This window comes from Heloderma suspectum, chromosome 16, assembly GCF_057233095.1.
Source record: "Heloderma suspectum isolate Gila_16-S chromosome 16, 16-S_ref, whole genome shotgun sequence".
Taxonomy (NCBI): domain Eukaryota; kingdom Metazoa; phylum Chordata; class Lepidosauria; order Squamata; family Helodermatidae; genus Heloderma; species Heloderma suspectum.
In genome coordinates this window covers 3609433-3629419 of record NC_139473.1, presented here as the reverse complement: position 1 = coordinate 3629419, position 19987 = coordinate 3609433, and the positions used below count along the sequence as shown (strand labels likewise).

General features: G+C 48.7%; 2 protein-coding genes across 3 annotated transcripts in view; one reads left to right on the top strand and one right to left on the bottom strand.

Moving 5' to 3' along the window:
• The first annotated feature begins 7162 nt into the window (after positions 1-7162).
• Positions 7163-13992, top strand: CENPV (centromere protein V). 2 transcript variants are annotated; one of them, XM_084822703.1, is made up of 5 exons: positions 7163-7544; positions 10485-10583; positions 11085-11154; positions 12585-12699; positions 13669-13992. In XM_084822703.1, exons 1-5 carry the CDS (start codon positions 7261-7263, stop codon positions 13791-13793), a joined length of 693 nt encoding a protein of 230 aa, XP_084678829.1. In that variant the 5' UTR covers positions 7163-7260; the 3' UTR covers positions 13794-13992. The 2 variants fall into 2 exon arrangements, with proteins under 2 accessions (XP_084678829.1, XP_084678830.1); XM_084822704.1 differs by lacking the exon at positions 13669-13992 and having other exon boundaries at positions 12585-13097.
• PIGL (phosphatidylinositol glycan anchor biosynthesis class L) overlaps positions 11005-19987 on the bottom strand; it is a 49290-nt gene continuing 40307 nt past the window's right edge. The window contains exons 6-7 of the mRNA XM_084822705.1: positions 16788-16921; positions 11005-15827 (exon numbers count right to left, since the gene is read on the bottom strand). Of these exons, the coding sequence (XP_084678831.1) occupies positions 15729-15827; positions 16788-16921 (233 nt within the window). The 3' untranslated portion in view covers positions 11005-15728. The remainder of the gene's footprint in view (positions 15828-16787; positions 16922-19987) is intronic.

Below are 19987 nucleotides of genomic sequence, written 5' to 3'. Positions count from 1 at the left end.
GCAGCAGCTGATAAAAACTTCATCTGGAAGGACCCAGGAAAAGAAACTGTTCTCCCTGGCCTCAGCACAAGACACACTTGCCGAGAGGTTACCGAAGCATAAATTTGCAGATGTCTCTATTGCTTCAGAGAGCAACACAGCTAGCAAGAGATCATGCTAATTCAGTTAGAACTGCAACAGCTTTTGACTCTCGTGTGTAAATTCTCAGTGTGGCAGTATACCTCGAGATGGCTTCTTGATAGGGCGGGTGCCAAGGGTAGGCATGGTTAGGCACTTAATGAGGGCCCACACCCTAGCAGGGGCCCACTGACAAGAGCTCCCTGCTCCTCCTCTTCACCTCTGCAACCTGCTTCTTGCTCTGGCCCAGACCACAGTGGCAGTGAGGAGGAGGAGCAGGAGATGCCACGGCCAACTTGCTGACCAGCTTTCTGCCTGCTGAGCCAGCAAGCGGTAGCAATGAAGGAAAAGAGGATGAGGAGCAGTAGCAGCTAGCGACCAAAGTGGTGGGAAGGTAGTCTCATTGAGGAGGGGTTTTGCTCCAAAACCTGGAGACGGCACTGCTTCTGGGCTAAAAAAACAACAGAATAATGCCAAGCCGGGAAGTTAAACAGATTGGTGTCTATGCTTCCTAGTTTCCTTCCTTCAGCTACCAGGACCAAATCAGACGTGGAGACAGAATCCTCCACCAGAAACACAAGCTCCACATCGCACTCAGCGGGGGAGTTAGGGGAGGCTGAGTACAGATTCTTGTGCGGCTTCTGTTCCTTTCAGCGGAGCTTACACAGGCAGGAGGCATTCCGCGTTGCTCCAGTGCTCTTTGATACCATCAGTCTGAATCACAAAATGGGCAGCCTTCCCAGAAACTTTGTTCTGCTGAGTCACTGTCATACAGGCATTCCCCTAAGCTATCACACGGGGTGTGGGAGAATGTACTTTTATACCTCAAATATTGATCCATGGCTTATCCTCCTTAGAAGTTAACTTTGAAAGTCACGCAATAATTGGAAAGTGTTTTACAATTTCTAGTCTGTTTTTTCTTTCACCTTCTTCTAGAGACGTGATGGCCTGGAACCCCCCCAGAAAAAAATGCGGAAATTAGGGCAAAAATGTTTCCCCCCAAATTTTGCCTCTCTACCCCATTTTTCTGTTGGTTTCCCCAAGCCTTCAGATCTCTGCACTCTTCTCACCGCACTCCTAATCAGAATATTTTTCTACTAGATGTCAGTCTATCCAGGGTTATTGGGAGGTATACTTTGGCTAGACTGAGTAACACTGAATAATACTTTGTAGGGTGAAAACACAATTTATTTATTTATTTTATTTATTTCATTTCTATACCGCCCAATAGCCGAAGCTCTCTGGGCGGTTCACAAAAACTAAAACCAAACAACACACAATAAAACAATTTAAAATATATGGAACATTAAAACCACAATATAACAATACAACCACAATAAAACCTAGCAGCAGTACAGGACTTATCCACCAATACATCCTATGTCTGGACTTCCCAGAGAGAGATCCACGTGGCTGCTCTGGGAACAAAGTGCTAGAGTTTTAGATAGGCCTTTGGCCTAATCCAACAGGGCTCATTATTATATCCTTATCTTGGAAGTGGAAGAATGGAACAAAATGATTCCACGTTCCTATTCAAACAGCTTACTGTGCAAAATGGATGGAAAAAACAACAACCAGGCACGATGCAGAGGGGGAATGAACATGCAATGGAGTGGTCAGTGGTGGTGTGGGTTCACAGGGTTGAAGCCCTGAGATGGTTTTTTGGAATGCTGACATCATCCCCCGCCCCGCCCCGCCCCGCCCCGCCCCCCACTCCACTTCCTTGTTCCCTCTGAGCTTAGCTGCAGTCCTCATAGTAGCTGTGGGAAACAGATTTCCCCAACAACAATATATTGCTTTCAGCTATCCCTAATGCAATGCAAAGGATTTGGGGGTGGCTTGGTCTTGAATGGGCAATTAAGACCCATTGGCTTTACAAAAAGACCTACTCCTGATGGAGATGAAAGCTGCTGGGACTGGTTTGCTGATCTTGAGATCAAGTGCTTCTCCCCTGGTGCTGGGAACTCCTGGAAAAATACCCTTATGCTGTTTGGGGACAATTTGTATCCCTCTCTTTCCCTTTCTCATGCAATCTTGGGTCTCTTCAGCCAAGGTTCCACACACAACATTCAAGTAAACTGTGTCCCTGTTGAGTTAAATGGGAGTTACTCCCAAGTCAGAATACATAGGATTATTGTCTCAATGAGGCACATTTTTTTTTTTTATTATTGCATTTATATCCCGCCTTTTTTCCTCTTGCAAGGAACCCAAGGCAGCTTACATGATCCTCCTCCTCTCCATTTTATCCTCACAACATCCCTGTGAGGTGGGTTGGGCTGAGAGTCTGTGACTGGCCCAAAGTCACCCAGTGAGCTTCCATGGCCGAGTGGGGACTAGAACCCGGATCTCCCGGCTCCCAGTCTGTCACTCACCACTACACTACACTGGCTCTCATATGTCTCTTTCATGAGTAAACCGTCTCACGGGGAAACACTCCAGTCTGCCTCTTGATGCCCAGTGGAGGAGAGAAAAGGGGTGTAAGTAGCGAGTTTTAAAATGGGGATGAGAAACTTTATGTTGGTAAAACTCACAACAGACATGGAAAGATGATAGCGGGGGAGAAAAGAATGGCTGGAGAATGGGAGGGTTATGAGTTCAAGATGCCACTGTTTGGACCTCTGTAAAATTCCATGAATGAGGCAGGGCCATAAAAGCACCCCATGGATATCCAACGACCTTCCTTCCTTGGTACAAACTGAACGCAAACAAGTTTGACCTGCTGAGGTGGTTTGTGGAGGATTTCAGGTCTTTATGCTCACTGCTGAACAGGTGTAGGTGTGGACTGGAATTTTCGGCAAGCAAAAGGTGTAAATGAAGTGACTCATTTTAAACCACTGGGATCCATTTAGAATCGGACAGGAAGCATTTATTTTTGTCTCCTTCCTAAGTGCTAGAAAAAACAAGAGTTGCCAAAACTGGGGTTGTTCTTTTAAGATATTTTGTATTTATTTCTACTTTTAAAGGCAATTCCTGAAAAGTTTGATCATCAATGGTGGAATCTGGCTCTCGGGTTAGGATCCCCCCCCCGCCTTGTTTCTTTAAAGAAATTTCCAATCAACTCTGAGGACCACTTCACACATGATGCTCAAATCTTACTGTCATGCCATGCATATGTGTGAATGTCATAAATGTGGGATAGGAAGTGAGATGCTTTTAACTGGTATATACATCTGAGCCATTGTGGGTTTTCACTTTCAATTACAGGCAATGGAAATGCAAAAGATGGTTTAAACACTGCTTTGCGTGGGGTGAAACGCTTGTGTGGATCGGATGGGTGTTTCAGAATTCTTCATTCTATTTCTTCTGGATTTGTTTTGTTCCCAAGGAGGTGAGGTTTCCCCTTCCTTTTTCCTGGTGAAATCCCCCTGGTCTGACCAGACTGTATTTTCAGTTTTCCTTAAGTTGGCAGCCTCCAGATGTTTTGAACTACAACTCCCAGGATTCTTGACCATTGGCCAGCATGGCTGGAGTAGATGGGAGTTGACGTCCACAAGCAGGTTGGGAAGGCTGCTTGCTATAGATGCTACCAGCTCCCACCTATAAACCTTTGCTATGCCAAACCAGGCCACATCCCAGCAAAACCATTACATTTGAAACACAACATTGGCACCCCTATCCAACATCAAGGCTTGAGATATTCTCACGTAGCAGGCAACATGCTCAGAGGCTCTCTTGCTTGGTCATGGCCATGCCCTGCCATTAAAAATGGTTCTGGGGCTGAGTGAGCCTTAAGAAGGCCGGTGTTCAAATTACTACTAGGAAGAACTCCTGGAATGTAGCAATGGAACGGGAGCTAATTATTTTCTGTGGTTCAGTTTTGGGGTTCACAGTATCCAGTTCCCATTATCAGGAGTGACCTCACGCATCATTAAGTGAGTCACCGGATTTTAAAAAGAGGTTGACATGCATCATCCATGACTTACAGCTGAGTCAGTCCTGCTGTTTTTAGAATGCCTTGGCCTGAGGCATTAGCATTCTAGACTTTTAGCTCTGTTTTAAATTTGTTACTGTATTTTAAATCTCTGCATTGCTGCTAGGTTTTATGCTGGTTGTACTTTTATACTGTAGTTTTAATGCTTTTATATTTTTTTATTGTTTTTGGTGGTTAAATTTTTTATGAACCTCCCAGAGAACTTCGGCTATTGGGCAGTATAGAAATGTAATAAATAAATAAATAACCCAAATGGAGAAAAGTATCTAGTAGATCCCCATTTTAGGGTGATAGTAATAATCCTGGCAGGGCCGCGGTGGCTTAGTGGTTAAGACGCTGAACTGCAGACTGGAAGGTCGACAGGTCAGCAGTTCGAGACCCGAGTGCTGCGTGACGGAGTGAGCTCCCGTCTTCAGTCCCAGCTTCTGCCAACCTAGCAGTTCGAAAGCAAGAAATTGCAAGTAGATAAATAGGTACCGCCTCGGCGGGAAAGGTGACAGCGTTCCGTGCACCTCGGTGTTCAGTCATGCCAGCCACATGACCACGGAAGCGTCTTCGGACAGCGCTGGCTCTTCAGCTTAGAAACAGGGATGAGCACCGCACCCTAGAGTTGGACATGATTGGTTGGGGACACCTTTTACCTTTTTTTAATAATCCTGGCAGGGTAGGGCCAAGCCACTGGCCAGTTTCTGGTAGGCTGCCTAACAGGCACCTGCTGGCTATTAGGATCCAAAGCAAAACATAGTCCCTTGGTCCAGATCAGAGAGGCAGTGTTCCTCTAAGTACCAGTTGCTGTGAGGAGCAAGGATGGAAGAGAGCTCCGTTGCCATCTTGTCCTGCTTCTGGCCTTTTCCTGGAGGCATCTGGGTGGCCATTTTGGAAAGCCTTGATAGTTTCACCAGCAAATGAAATCACCAACAAATGCCAGCATATTTTAGCTTAAAGATTCTACTGCTAGTAACTAAGCTTTTGGAGAGGCATCTAAACCCTTTAGAATGGGGGGTGGGGAATGTACAAATGCTGGAAACCACCAAATGATTGGTGGCTAGGGGAAAGGGGTCTAGCCATTTGGGGAACCCCAGAGGACTAGATTGGGATTCCCGGAGGGCCGGATGCAGGCTACCAGCCTGAGCTTCTGCCCTCCTGAAATAGATGGACCTTTGCTATTAGGGCTCTTCTGGTGTCTTTTTGCTCTCTCAGTCCTGCAGTCGCTACTGCTGTCATCATGTGCTGTAGTGAACGGGCCTCCTCTCAATGTGTGCTGCTTTTGCTTTGCCTTGGTTAGAAAGGGGTTGGATGCTCGGCTGGTTGGACTGGGCCATGGGCGGCTCCTTGCTCTGTCCTTATGTTTAGAAGCAAGAGAGACATGTGGCAAGCAGAACGCAAGCTCTGACCCATACACTATGTTCAGCGTCTAAGTCCCTCGTCCAGGTGCCTCCTCCAAGGGAGGCTTGGAGGGCAGCAACAAAGGAGAGGGCTTTCTCAATGGTGGCCCCCCAACTGTGGAATGATCGCCCTGATGAGGCCTGCCTGGCGCCAACATTGTTCTCTCATTGCCAGGTTAAAACTGCCTTCTTCTCTCAGGCATCTGGTGGCATATAATGAGTTTTTAATCAAGTCCTGGATTGTCTTTGGTTGTTTAAACATTGTTTTTAGACATTAGTTGCCTCTGTGTATGCTATCTGGTTATATGCTTTTATGTAAATGGTTTTGAACATTGTATAATGTATTTTAATGGGTTTAACTTTTGTAAACTGCCTAGAGAACTTTGGCTAGGGGGTAGTATAGAAATATAATAAATGAAATGGTCCTACAATAGTTTTATAAAACAAAAAGATAGATGAATTAAAGGATGAAATGTCAATGATTCAATGGCTAAAACTAGCTGGGGGGATCAGCCCTTATTTGCCTCTCTCTCTTTTTTGACCTTAGCAGTCCTAGGACGTTTCTAGATACACGGCTCCTAGAGCTAACCCTCAGAAGGTACTGTGCAGCTATTCTTTTTTCTCCTTAACGGATTTTCCACGGTTCAGAAAAGAAGAGGCAGTGGGAGAACACGGGAGGGTTATGAGCACAAAATGTCAGGACTCCTTGTAAAATTCCATGAATGGGGCAGAGCAATGGTGCGATAAAGCCTCATCTGGAGGCACCCTAGGTTGAACCCGAAATCTGCGTAGTGCCTAGGAGCTCGTGATCTGATGCTGGCTGGTTGGGGATGCTGGTACTTGTAGTCCAACACATCTGGAGGGCACTAGGTTGGGAAGCATTTGCTCTGGCTGCTTCCAGATGGAGCGTTCCTAGCACAAACCACCAAAGGGATGGTGTGTTGCTATTCTGTCTTCCCTGAACAGGATTTTTTTTTTTTTCCAGGTAAGGGGAAAGACAAGAATTGGTGGGAAAGCCCCAGAGGGCTACAACGGCTGGACCCTTTGTGAATGAGGCTCCATAAAAGCCTGACCTGGATTTTAAGACAGTGACTAAATGCAGATTTGGCAGCTCCAACACCAATCCAGTTTCTTCCCCCCACCCCACTTGGTTTGCTTTACATCCATCCTGATGCAGAGTTCAGTGGAGCGCGAAAGCTTGCTCTCCATTTCATGACGTTCTGGTTCGTCCCGAGAAGGGTATCAGCCACCGTGTTAGGGTGGCCGTGTCCTCTTTCACAGCGGACTGCCCTCTATTGAAGGGCCGTCCTGTCCAATTTCGGCTTAAACCTAAAGAACCGTTAAAGCGAGTCGCCCATCGCCAGCGAGCGCCTGGAGAGGCCGACACGGACGTGCCCTGCGCACGGTGTCTTCCGCGCCGAGGTGCCCGGACAAGACCATATTTCCAAATGCGCAACTCTGCACAGTTTCTGTCTAAACTTGATGCAAATCACTGTCCACTTCTGTCTTGGCGATTCCTAAATGGGCACCCGACTTCCTCAGGGCCAGCGGGGCCGCCTCTGCTTTCGATCCCTTCTTCACCGCACCGCCCCTTCGGCGTCCCCCGTCCCCCCCAGGGGAGCTGTTCCAGCCAGCCGCGAATCGCGGGGGCTGCCCCTCCTGCAGGCCCGAAGGAGCCTCCCCCTCCTTCCCCGCCGCCGCCTCTTTCTCCTCCGCTCCTCCTCCACGTGGCTCCGGATCGGAGGATCTGGTACGGCTCTGCGGCGCCCCCGAGCGGCCAGGCCCGCGAGGAGCTCAGCCGGGCCGCCCCCCAACTCCAGCGCCACCATGGGCAAGGCGAGGTCCCCGGCGGCGAGCGCGAGGCGCAAAGGCCCCCCGGGCTCCGGGAGGAGGCGGCCTCCCGCCGCGCCGAGCCTCCCCGCCCGGGACCGGGCCTCCAAGGACAAGGGGGCGCCGAGCAAGGAGCCCCCCAAGGCGGAGCCCCCCAAGGCGGCCGCTCCGGGCGATCGCTGCGCCCTGACCCTCGGAGCGCAGAAAGAGCGCTGGCTCCAGTTCCAAAAGCGCCAGCGGGTGAGCTGCGAGGAGGCGGCCAAGCTCTTGCTGGACACCTTGTGAGTAAGGGGGGAAGGGCACGATCCCGGCCACGCCCTTCACCCCTCTCTGCAGCCGGTTTGGGGCGCTTGTGCTTTTCTTTTCTTTTGGGGGCTGCAATGTGCAGGGCGAGTCACCACTGCTAGCGCGTTGCCCGCCTGCATGCAAGGATCCCCTTTGGAAAGAGCTTTGCTTTTGTAGCTGCGGGGGCGCATTGCCCCCCCCCCCCGCGCTAGCATTGTTGCTGGTTTGGGACTCTTTAGCTTAGAAAAAAGGCGAGTAAGGGGGGAACATGATCGAGGTGTGCAAAACGATGCCTAGTGTGGAGAAAATGGATGGGGAGAGGTTTTTCTCCCTCTCCCGTAATACCAGAACCTGACCAGGTCATCCCATGAAGCTGAATGGTGGGAAATTCAGGAGAGAGAAAAGGAAGGACTTTACACAGCGCAGAGTTCAGCTGTGGAACTGCCTACCACAAGATGTAGTGGTGGCCACCCATTTGGGTGGCTTTAAAAGGGGGTTGGATAAATCCATGGAGGAGAAGGCTACCATTGGCTACTAGTCCTGATGGCTATATAAAAGAGCAGTATATCTGTGTATATCAGCTGCTGGGGAACGTGGGCGGGAGCGTGCTGTTGCACTCCGGTCCTACTTGTGGGCTTCCCATTGGGGCATCTGGTTGGCCACTGTGGGAACAGAATGCTGGACTAGATGGACCCTTGGTCTGATCCGATATGGCTCTTATGTTCTGCCGATTAGATAGCCCTTTGGTCCATCCCCCAAGGCTCCTCTTACGTTCTTCTGTTGTGGTGCAGCTGCATAGAAGGGTACATGGAAGCCACATGGCTGGCATTACTGTAAAGCAGAGTGAGGTAGCTGTGGGGGTGTCATGAAAGAGTAGCATGTAGTTATTATTGTTGGATTTTTGCTGTCAGGGAAGGGGGAACAGACATTTGTGGGATTGTTTGCCTCTGGTGCCAAAATAATTTTACTAGCCTTGAGTCCTATGCCCCTTGGCTTGGAGGGTGTGCGTGTGTTGGAATTTGCTCTTCTGCCCTATGTAGCAAAATGTCTTGGGCCAGTCTTGAGCCAGCCCTGGGAAGCCTCACCCTTCTAAACAGGAGCCCTCGTCTTAATGAATCATGTGAGTTTTCTGGGATTGTTTTTGAAAAACATCTGGAAAATGCCCCGATGTCCAAGACCAAATGAACAGGGACCTGAATCTCGAACTTGTTTTTCCCCAGTAACAGTGCAATCCTATGCATGTCTACTTAGAAGTAAGCCCCATTGAGTTCAACAGGTCTTTCTCCCAGGAAAGTGTGCACAGGATTGCACCCTAAATGTATTTGAACAGAAATATTTTATTGGGGCTGGGGGGAAATAATCAATAAAGCACACTGAACATGGTTTAAATGTTATATAAGATGGGGGATACGTGGCTCAACAACACTACAAGCGAGAAGGATCTTGGAAGTGTTGTCGATCACAAGCTGAATATGAGCCAACAATGTGATGTGGCTGCAAAAAAGGCAAATGCTCTTTTGGGCTGCATTCATAGAAGCATCGCTTCCAAATCCCGGGAACTACTAGTTCCCCTCTACTCAGCACTGGTTAGGCCTCATCTGGAGTCCTGTGTCCAGTTCTGGGCACCACACTTTAAGAAGGATGCAGACAAACTGGAGAGGGTTCAGAGGAGGGCAACAAAGATGATCAGGGGACTGGAAACAAAGCCCTATGAAGAGAGACTCAAAGAACTGGGCATGTTTAGCCTTGAGAAGAGAAGACTGAGGGGAGATATGATAGCACTCTTCAAGTACTTGAAAGGTTGTCACAGAGAAGAAGGCCAGGATCTCTTCTTGATCATCCCAGAGTGCAGGACACGGAATAATGGGCTCAAGTTACAGGAAGCCAGATTCCGGCTGAACATCAGGAAAAACTTCCTGAGTGTCAGAGCAATACGACAATGGAACCCATGACCTGGGGAGGTGGTGGGCTATCCCACACTGGAGGCCTTCAAGACGAGGCTGGACAGCCATTTGTCAGGGATGCTCTGACTTGGATTCCTGCACTGAGCAGGGGGTTGGACTCGATGGCCTTGTAGGCCCCTTCCAACCCTACTATTCTGATTCTATGATTCTATTCAATTCAAAAAGCATTTACTTGGAAATTATTTTTACTGGAAATCTTGTAAGCATTTTAAGGCTGCCCAACTGCATACGCATCCCTTACATTGTTTAGGTTTTAAGGAGGGAAAATGAAGCCACTGAAAACATGACATATTAATTTTGGTGTGCCTGCAGTGCTGTGCATCAGATATATGGGTATCTCCTTGGTATAGTCATATGAAAAAGTTAAGGACTGAAACTGCCCAATTTGGGAGGCATTGCATCCATTCCTGATGTTACCAATTACTTTTATGAAACAATGCAATTTTAGAAATGGCTAGGGCTGATGGGATTTATAGGCCAAACCATCTGGAGAGTCTTAAATTGCCAACTCTGCCATAATCCTACCTATGTAAGGACCGGCTGTGGCTCACCTGGACGCAAAATGGAAATTTTTCTCTTTTCTCCAGCCATCCTCAGTATATCTGAACCTTGTACATCTAACGTTTTAGTTCAGTTTAATTTTATATTTTAACTAAATTAAAATATCTCAGGGCAAGGTGCACACTAGGGCACTTACTTCGGGATGTGAAGGATTACCTCAGGATAACAGTGTTCATGAGTGAGAGGCTGGTATTGGAAGCAGTTGTCACATGCAAATGAAGGCCAGCTTGTGGGTTGCACAGAGCTTGTTTTCAGGTAGACTCACTAAGCACTTTCTGCATGTTGCTGGTTTGAGAAGTATAAATAATTGTGCGCTAAAGGCAAGCACTGCTTGGATGAATGAAGTGAATGGATGAGATGCAGGACGGATAATGACAAATCTCCATTCTTCCTCTGTCTCTTCCTCTCTAGCGAGTACCAAGCTTTGGTGAAACACACAGGGGGATGCCACTGTGGAGCCGTCCGTTTCGAGGTCTGGGCATCGGGCGACCTCCACGTCTTTGACTGCAAGTGAGTGATTGAGCTTCCCTTGCCATGGATGCCTTATCCTTTGTAGAGGAGGGGTGTGTTCGCGTTACGAGAAACCTGCAGAATGCACGTCCGACAGATGACTACTTGTTTCTGGTGAAGTCTTTTCACAGGCCTACCGATGTAAAAGGCTGCTCAAACACCAGCTGTAGTTAGAGAGATTTGTACCTGAAATGTACTGCTCCTGAAAGTTGTCAGCCATCCACCTCCTATTTCTCTCCATGCTTCCCCCTCCTCGCCTGGTCTCCCTCTTTTTTGTAGCATCTCGCCTGATGAAGAGATCTGGAGGTCTCGAAAGCTTGCACGCTTTTTGTGATCATTCAGTTGGCCTATTAAACGTTGTACGCTGCAGGGATTTTGGAATGTTTCTCATGGTTGACCCACAGCTGCCCGTTTGTTGTACTACTTGGGGTGTGATGGGGTCAGACGCTATACGATGAGTGGATTTTTCAAAGCATGTTTTCCTTCTCCTCTCTTTCTCAGTTGCAGCATCTGTGTTAAGAAGCAAAACAGGCATTTCATTGTTCCCGCCTCTCGCTTCAAGTTGCTGAAGGTAGGTTGAGGGAGCAGGGGGAGGAAAGCAGGCGTCTTGGTTAGCCGTAAGGGCTGTGGGACCATTCTAGCCAGATTCTGGGTGGTGGAGAAAGTGCCTCCTGAGAGGCAACACATCCAGCTTGCAAAACCGTTGGAAGGTTTATTTTTGACCCTAGTACTGCTACAGAGCACCTGCCACTGTGAAGTCCTGGGAGGCTGAGAGGACGGGCTGTTCCTCACTGCTCATTTGGCCCATCTCCACCCTCTCCGTCTACAACTGCACTTGTACCTCGCATCATGCAGTGGTGCACTTAGGCTGGACCAGGGACCAAAGCCCAGCACCCCTCAACCAAGGGAATCCCAAACAGCCGCCCAGGGAGCTGCAGGTCCAGAAGCAAAGTCCCATTTTATTCCTGTACTTGTGACGGTGCTATGGTTTAAATGAGGTTAAAATGCAGAACTGCACATGCTCAGAACAGTTTTTAAAATCCCAATTGGCAAAAAAGTTTTGTTGCTGTTGTTCTAACATACAGGGAATGGAGAAGCAGTTGTAAGGGATGGGATGGCTGTGAAGGTTGTTCTGAAGACAATCTTTAGAGACATGTAAGCCAGCTTTGCTGGCTGGGGAATGCTGGGAGCTGTAGGGCGTCTTTCTGTCTAAACATGCATAGGATTGCACCTTTGTTTATTTATTTAGAGTTGTACCCCGCCTTTCTACCAAAAATGGCACTCAAGGCGGCCCATAGTCACTAATGAAACTTGATAAAAACTCATGTCCTGCTTGAGTTACAACTTGGTCTGATCCAGCATGATTCTTCTTATGTTCTGATGTTCAATAAAAAAATACATTAAGCACAGTTAGGAACGATTAAAAACACAACAGTAACAGAGTAAAAACAGCCTCCAGCTCAACAGATCTGTTTATACGCCAAAGGCCCGCTTGAATAAAAAGCTCTTTGCCTGCCGGCGAAAGGACAGCAGAGAGGGAGCAAACCTAGCCTCCCTTGACAGGGAGTTCCACAGGCTGGGAGCGGCCACCAAGAAGGCCCTGCATTGTGCTGCCGCCAAACCTACCTCTGAGGGTGGCAGTCTTGAAAGAAGGGCCTCTCCAGAAGCACCTGTCTGAAGGGCCCCCCACATAAGATCATTACGTCTGGGGTCTAAAATAACCTAGTTGTACCATTTCTTGTTCCAGGCAGAGCTTAGCTGCCCTTCACACTCTCTGGCGTGCTGTAACTTGCCGAGAAACATGCCTGAGAACCGAGAAATAAGCTCTGAGTTCAGATGTTGCCTTAGTCATGACAGCAATAAGAGGGAGTGATCCTTTCATTCTGCCCCCCCATCCCTAACCCTGACATACCTTATAGGGTTGTCACAAGGAAGGAACAGCGCGCACGTACCGCTTTTCGCACTTCCAAAAAGCTAAGCATTGTCCTTCTTTCTGCCAAGGGTGCTGACAGCCTCACCACATACACCTTCAACACCCACTGCGCCCGGCACACTTTCTGCAAGACGTGTGGCGTCCAGAGCTTCTATACGCCCCGCTCCAATCCAGACGGCTACGGTAAGGACACGTCCACCGCTCGTTTAATTCAGGATGGTGGGATCAACTTTGTTTTCTTACTAGAAGCCCAAGATCCACAAACTAGAGCACGGTGCCAAATGGCGGCTCAGAGGGGCGGAGCCCGGTGCCAAATGGCGGCTCAGAGGGGCGGAGCCCGGTGCCAAATGGCGGCTCAGAGGGGCGGAGCCCGGTGCCAAATGGCGGCTCAGAGGGGCGGAGCCCGGTGCCAAATGGTGGCTTAAGAGGAGGAGCTGGTTACTAACGACACCCCCTGAGCCGTGTACTGGGATGCTGCATCTCTAAGCGCAACTCTACCTCTGGGTGACTACAGGGGAGGGATTCTAATACTGCTTTGCAGTCTCAGAATGGAGCTTTCATTCCTTCTGCACAAAATTCCACTCCTGGTTTTCCTGCCCAGGCTTCCTTAGTTTCAGCAGCCCAGTTTGAAGCCTTTTTGTGGTCACAGTTGTTAAACGACTGGGGGTCAGAAGCCCTTGGCCCACCCTGCCCCGATCTAGTGCCCCTCCAGCTGTATTGGACTGCAACTCCCAGAACCCCCCAGGCCAAATCTGGCCACCCTGGGCTCTCAGTTTAGCCCTCTGGGGTTCCCCAGATGGATACACCCCCTGCTCCTGCATCCCCCTGACCCCCAGTATATTGATGGTTTCCCAGCTTTTGTGCAGCTTTTTCCCATCTAAAAGATGGAAATGCCTCAGGCTTAGTTAGCAGGAAGAGCTTCAGGTGACAATATGCTGGTACTTTTGGCCCTGACACCTTTTGCTTTTGGGCTCACTCCCTTTGCTTTTGGCTCCATGCACCTCTGGAATGCCCCCCCCCCCCGAACTCCTCCAAAGTAGAATTCAGCCGTTGGGATGGAAGAGGTTCGACGCCTTGGGGTCTGGCTGTCAGGGGACACCTCTGTGAGGTGTACAGAGTTGCCTTGTCTGATACAGCTCTCTCTCTTTCCAGGAATTGCTCCGCACTGCCTGGACGAGGGTACGGTGAGCAGCGTCACCATGGAGGCCATTGACGGCAAGCAGTGGGAGGAGGCCGTGAAAGCTCACCCCAGTATCAGGAGCATGTCAAAACCGTGACCCAGCCAAGTCCAGAAGCATAGGTGCCCCCAGCTGGTCACATCCCACCCCAGCTCATCCATCTCAGCTCGCTCAGCATAAGGTCCCTGTTCCAAATACATTTAGGAATAAAAGTTATATTTTTGTAAAAGAAGTCGCTCTCTGCTGCCCTTTCTCGCGCCTGTATAAACTCACGGAATAGAAACAAGGCTGCTCCCCGAAGAAGAACCTTAGCTTTTATAGATAATTTAAAAAAAAAGACTTTGCTACTCCTCGTTGTTGCAACCAAAACTGCGCATATAATGCTTACTAAAGGCTCAGGAGCCAGAGAAGGGATTCTGTTGGACTCTGTAAGAATTAATTTTAGATCGAGCCTCTCCTGTTTTCAGCAACTAATGTAGGGAGATCTCTTTTCTGTCAGAACAGGATTTATCAGAAGAAAGAGCCTTGCTTTCTGGGGATATAGCATGGCGACACTGAGATGGTGTCAGTTTGTTTCTTTTTGTAAGAAGGTTCCTGGTTCTTGGAAGGGCCCTTTTTCATCTAGTGAAGCCCTGCGCCGTAAGGGTGCAAACCATTCCATTGCTCCTCTCGTCGTATGCCCTGATCGGCTCGCCTGATCATCCTCCCTCAGCAGGAGTAAAGACAGATGAACAAGGCGATTCGGGCGGGGCAGAAGAGTTCCTGGGCCTCAGGACTCGGAGATAAGGCACTGATAACGGCCAATGGTGACTTGAGGCGTGAGCCAAAGGTGAGGCCCTGGAAATGAATAACGTAGCCCATCCTTCCCCAGCCTGGTGTGCTCCAGATGTGTTGGACTACAACCTCCAGCCAGTATAGGTGGCTGGGGTGATGGGACTCATAGTCCAACACATCTGGAGGGCTGGTGTAGCCCCTCAGAGCGCAAGTCTTCAGCGGATGAGGTACAGGTACGGCTGAGCAGCTGAGCTTTTGGGACTCCAGGTATCTTCTGCAATGTCTCGAGTTAAAAAATGTGCGTTTCTATTTATGTTGCATTTATATTCCACCCTTCCACCAGGGAGTTCAGGGTGCCACGCATGGTTCTCTTACGCGTGCGCGCGTGCACACACACACACACAATTTTCTCTCAACAAACCCGTGAGGGAAGTTACACTGAAAGAATGCACAGTGGCTCAGGGTCACCGAGTGAAGTTCATGGCGGAGTGGGGATTTGAATCCAGTCCTCTCCAGTCCCAGCCCAACACTTTGACCACTGCAACACACTGTCTCCGTATCTGTCTCCCACCCCTTCCTCCAAGAAGCTCAAGGGGTAGTGTTAAGTTACTTTTATCTGCACAACAACTCTGCAAGGTAGGCCAGGCCAAGAAAATGTAACTGATCCAAGGGGACATTCTCGGCCAACATAAATGTTAAGTCCATCCTCCAAGCCTCCTTCCATGTAAGCTGCTTGGAGTGGGACGCAATATTAAGAGTCAGTGAATTCATTTCAGTGTAGTAGCCCCTCTGTCCTTAACGTTCTCAGTCAACATTTCAAGTTAGCATGTATTCTTTCTTTTTTTTAAAAAAAATATATATTTTAAATATTTATAGTGTCCTGGTATGGTCGTTTTGGGGTACCTCCTCTTCCACCTCCTTTTCTGGTACACCACATTGGAATGTTTCCTCTTGCCCGTCTTCATGGGAACTGACGCAAAGCCATCATTAGTTTTCTGGGCTTTTGTCAGCACAGCAAAAACGTAACTGGTGGAACGGTCATCGGCGGGAGGGAAAATCCTGCACAGCCGCGTGGAAGAACTTGCACAGCCGGATTCGCTGTGTGGCGGCGGCTCCCCACCCATTGGCGTAGGTCAGTCTGGAGCGGCCGCTGTTCCATTCCTCAGCTCAGCGAGATCTCGGAGGAGCCACACGTGATGCGTCTGTCAGTCTCTCTTTGCCCCCAGTCGCCCTGATGCCTTGAGCGAAGGCCCTTTCCCATTAGAGGGAGCGAAGGGAGTTGATCACCATGTAGCGCGAGAAGAAGGCGTGCAGGCGGCGGAACCACAGGAGCTGGCTGCGGTGGCACAACATGGCTCTCTGGAGAAGGGCGAGAAATACAACGCCCCCTTTTAAAACTGTCTCGGGCAAGGTCTGGCTCGTGGGACAAGCGTACGGAGAACTAACAAGGGGATGCTCTGGATGAAGCCGTTAGGACAGGAGTGTTGCTCCTCTTTTAGCCCAAGGGCTGAATTCTGTTTTGGAGAGGCTGATGGGCTGCACTCTAAAGGTGAAGCCCCTTCCGTGCCCGAGACTTGGGGGCCACTGCCAGTCACAGCAGACAGCACTCGGCTAGAAGGACCTATGGTCTGACTCTACGAGGCAGCTTCCTACGCTATTTAAATCAGCCCCTTTATTAAGAACCATGAGGACTGGAATCTTACTTTAATTTAAAATGGAAGAACCATAGCTCAGCGGCTGAGGAGGCAACTTCTAATGTTTCATAACACCAGGGGGTGGGGTGGGCGGGCTGGGAAGTCCCACACAGCCCTCCAGAGTTTTATTCAGAAACAGCCGTCTATTGCCTGGATGAGGACACAGTGTGCAGCATCCCTTGGCTATGCTGGCTTGGGCGGATAGGGCTTGTGGGCCAAAAAAACCAGTTGCCCACCCCTGCTGAAGAGGCTATCAAACAATCGGTCCTCGAACTCTGGAGCAAACCCCATTTCGCCGAGTAATTCCCCGCGGGAAACCTCAGGCAGTGCAAATCGAGAACAGAGTCTCTCTCCCGCATCGGAGAGTGGGGGCGGGATTATGGCGAGGGAGATGCAGCCCATGTGGGCTTCCCTGTGTGCACTTCCCTTCCTGAAGTGGCGGAGCGGTGTATGTGGAAGAGGCTGCAGTGGTGACTGGGGGAAAGTGCATTTATCCAGAAAAGCCCGGAAAAGGGGCGGTTCCCAGCACAGCTAAGGGAGGGAGAAAAACACCCCAAATTCACACATGGCTGGAGTGGGGAAGAGAGGGCCTTGTCGGGAACGCTGGATACAGTGTGGCTCTCACCTGTGCCAATTTGGCCTCCTCTTTTGTCAGCACAAACATAACATCTTGGCTGTGCAGGCAGCTGATGGGGGCATCTAGGATGGAGAGGTACTTCCGGAAAAGGTTGACTGTCTCCAGGGTAAGGACCTGACAACCTGAGCGAAGGAGCATAAAGATTGGGGAGATCCAGCAAACTCCCTGCCTTCTCCCCTTTACAGCGCAACCCTATGCACATTTACTCAAAAGTAAACTCAACTATGTCCAACAGCGCTCTCCAGTTAAGCAGGCATAAAATTGCAGCTTTAGATTTGAAAACTATTTATTGTCATCATTAATTATTATTAATTCACCTCCATGAAGGCTCTTTCTCCCTCAAGTGTCACTAACAGCAGCTGTTCCAGCAGGCTGTTCGGAGGGGGATGAGAGAGGGAAGAGAGGCCATTCCACCAGCCCAGCTGAAAGGTAGATTCCCCCCCGCCCCATTCCTTTTCCCTTGGGTGATGTGTCTTCCTAGATCGTAAGCCTGCGAGGCAGGGGCTCTCTGGTTTTACTGGTTATGTGTAACCCCTCCAGAAGCCTATTTGGCTGGGGAACAGAATTTTAAAAATACTTTAAATAAATATTATTCTTCCAACAGGTTACGGTAGCAGAATCTTATGCATGTATATTCAGAAGTAAGCCCCACTGCGTTCTAGTTCTTTCTTTCTAATATGTATACCTTGTACCTTCAATGTCAATTAGCAATCTTAGCTGACTTGCCAAAAACAGTGAAACACACACACGCGCGTGCACACACACACGTATGTGTACACAAAGTTATACAATGAACAGAACATATAAAACAAGCAGTACAACAGTAGCACACTGCAGAAGATAACAACTTCACGATCGTCTGGACTTTCTCCCTGGCAAGTGTCTACAGGACGGCAGCTGCTGTGTTTTGATTTCCTCTGTTTTAATGCTCTCCTCTTCTAAATTATTTGATGCTGGTCTTATTTGCTTCTGGTGCTGCTAATTATGAGCGCTGTTAGCTGTGTGTGTTTTACTGTTTTAAATGTAATTAGTTTTATGTTGTACCCTACTTTGATTGTGTGTGTGTGTGTGTGTGTGTGTGTGTATAAATAAAAATATAAATAAAAGCAGGATAGAAATACATGGAAAACAACAACAACAACAACAAGAGAAGGAAGAGGAGGAGGAAGAGGAAGAAAGATTGGTATCTTGCTTTTTCACACAGGATGTTGTGGGTGGATAACAAAGTAATATTTATTTATTTCATTTATATCCCACCTTTCCTCCATTGTGGAACTCAAAGTGGCTGCATGTGGTTCCCAGGTGGTCTCCCTTCCAAGCTTGGACCAGACTCAGACCAGGAGGGTCTAGCTTCAGCACAGTGGCTGCCTCACGTGCCTAATTAATGGCACAATCCTAAACACGTCTACTCAGATGTAAGCCCCCTTGAGTATAGTATGCGTCAGGGGTGGGAAGAAAGTAGATTTCCAGATGTTTTGGACTTCAACTTTCTGACCACTGGCCATACTGGCTGGGGCTTCTGGGAGCTGAAGTCCAAACATCTGGAGATCTACCTTCTGTGCCCATCCCTGGTCTACACTCTTGCCTGGGAATAAATCCCACTGACCTCAATGGGGCTTACTTCAAAGTACACAATATAGGATTCCAGCCTAAACAGTTAAAACACAATCTAACAAAGTAAGCCAAAAACAAATAGCAGCAAACAGCAGATCCATGCTAAAGCAGTCAGATAAGGCTTGTGTTCTCAAGCAGTAAAAAGCCTGCTAGAAGAGAAAGGACTTTGTCCTCTGGCAGAAAGCCAACAAAGAGATGGGCAGTGGAAAATTTTGATAATGGAGCAGAATGATTTAGACACCCGGGGTACAAATGGAGGAAGTGAAAAGGTCAGAGGAACCTAGCTTTTCTGTCCCAAACCTGCCATGACTACAGCGTATTCATTCCTGGCTCCATTGGGGTTTGCAAGCTAATCTAGGTGTCTGTAGAGGTTAGAAACAGAGCACTATTGCCTTGGGAGGTTGCATTCTGCAACCGGAAGCCGGTAAAAAGCACACGTCTGTGTCATAAATGGATAATCCCAACAGATGGCACTGTCCAACCCAAAACACCAACAGCCAAACCTGAACCAGGGGATGGATAAAAATTTCAGTTTGATTTTGATTAGAATTCACCAACATTCGCAACGTTCTCCATATTTAAGACAAAAAGAACGAGAGATTAAGGATGCAATCCTAGGTATGTTTAGACATAAAAACATCCTACAACTCCCAGCATTCCCCAGCCAGCCATGCAGGCTGGGGAATGCTGGGAGTTGTAGGAAATGTTTCTGTCTAAACGTGCCTAATAACAATGTGAATGTGGAAGAAACCGAAATGGACAGATTCGTCCCTCCAGACCTCTGAGTACTTAGCTCTTAAACGTTTGGGTTTAAGCCCCTTCGTATTAACCCACATAAGTGCTGGATTAGGCTTACCACCTCCATTTTTCCCCGAGAGGCTCATCATCTTGCAAAGCTACCTGGCGGGCGGGTACAACATGGTCCTCTCCACACTGGAAACAGCTGAACATACTCAATTTGGCTGGTGCACGTGGGCGAGAATTTCAGTTGGCTTGTTGTTTGAGAAGGACTTGCCAAAATTTGCAAATTTCTTCCTCGATGGGATGAAGAAACCTTTTTTTTTTTTAAGGGATGTGGGAGAGAGCAAAACCAACAGATGCGTCAGTCCCTGGGAGACGGACGCTTGTGGGCTGTGCATGCTTTATCCCAGACAGAGAGAGTCTCTTTGAGGTCAACGGTCACTTTGTTCCCTCCCAAGCTGGATTTGGGGTGGAGACAGAGTGGCTGGACCCAGGAGGAAGATGAAATATGGGTAACTGTCTGTGTTCTTTTCCCCTACTCTTAGAGAAACAGTCAGGAACAGACAGCAGTAGCTACCAGGGAAGATTGTAACGTTCATTCTGTATTAGCTAAACTGGAGAAATGTCATCTTTGTGTTCTATTACTTTTGGATTTTTGCCTGAATGGGTCTTATGGCTGTAATAAAGTGACTGACCAACTGTAACATCCGGGCCTTGTCTGAAGGTACAAGAGGCAGCCTCTTTGCTGAAGCTTAGCTGGTTGGGGTCTGGTCGGTGCTCGGAGGGGAGACCACCTGGGATGGAACTGCATGGAGCCACCTTGAGTTCCATGG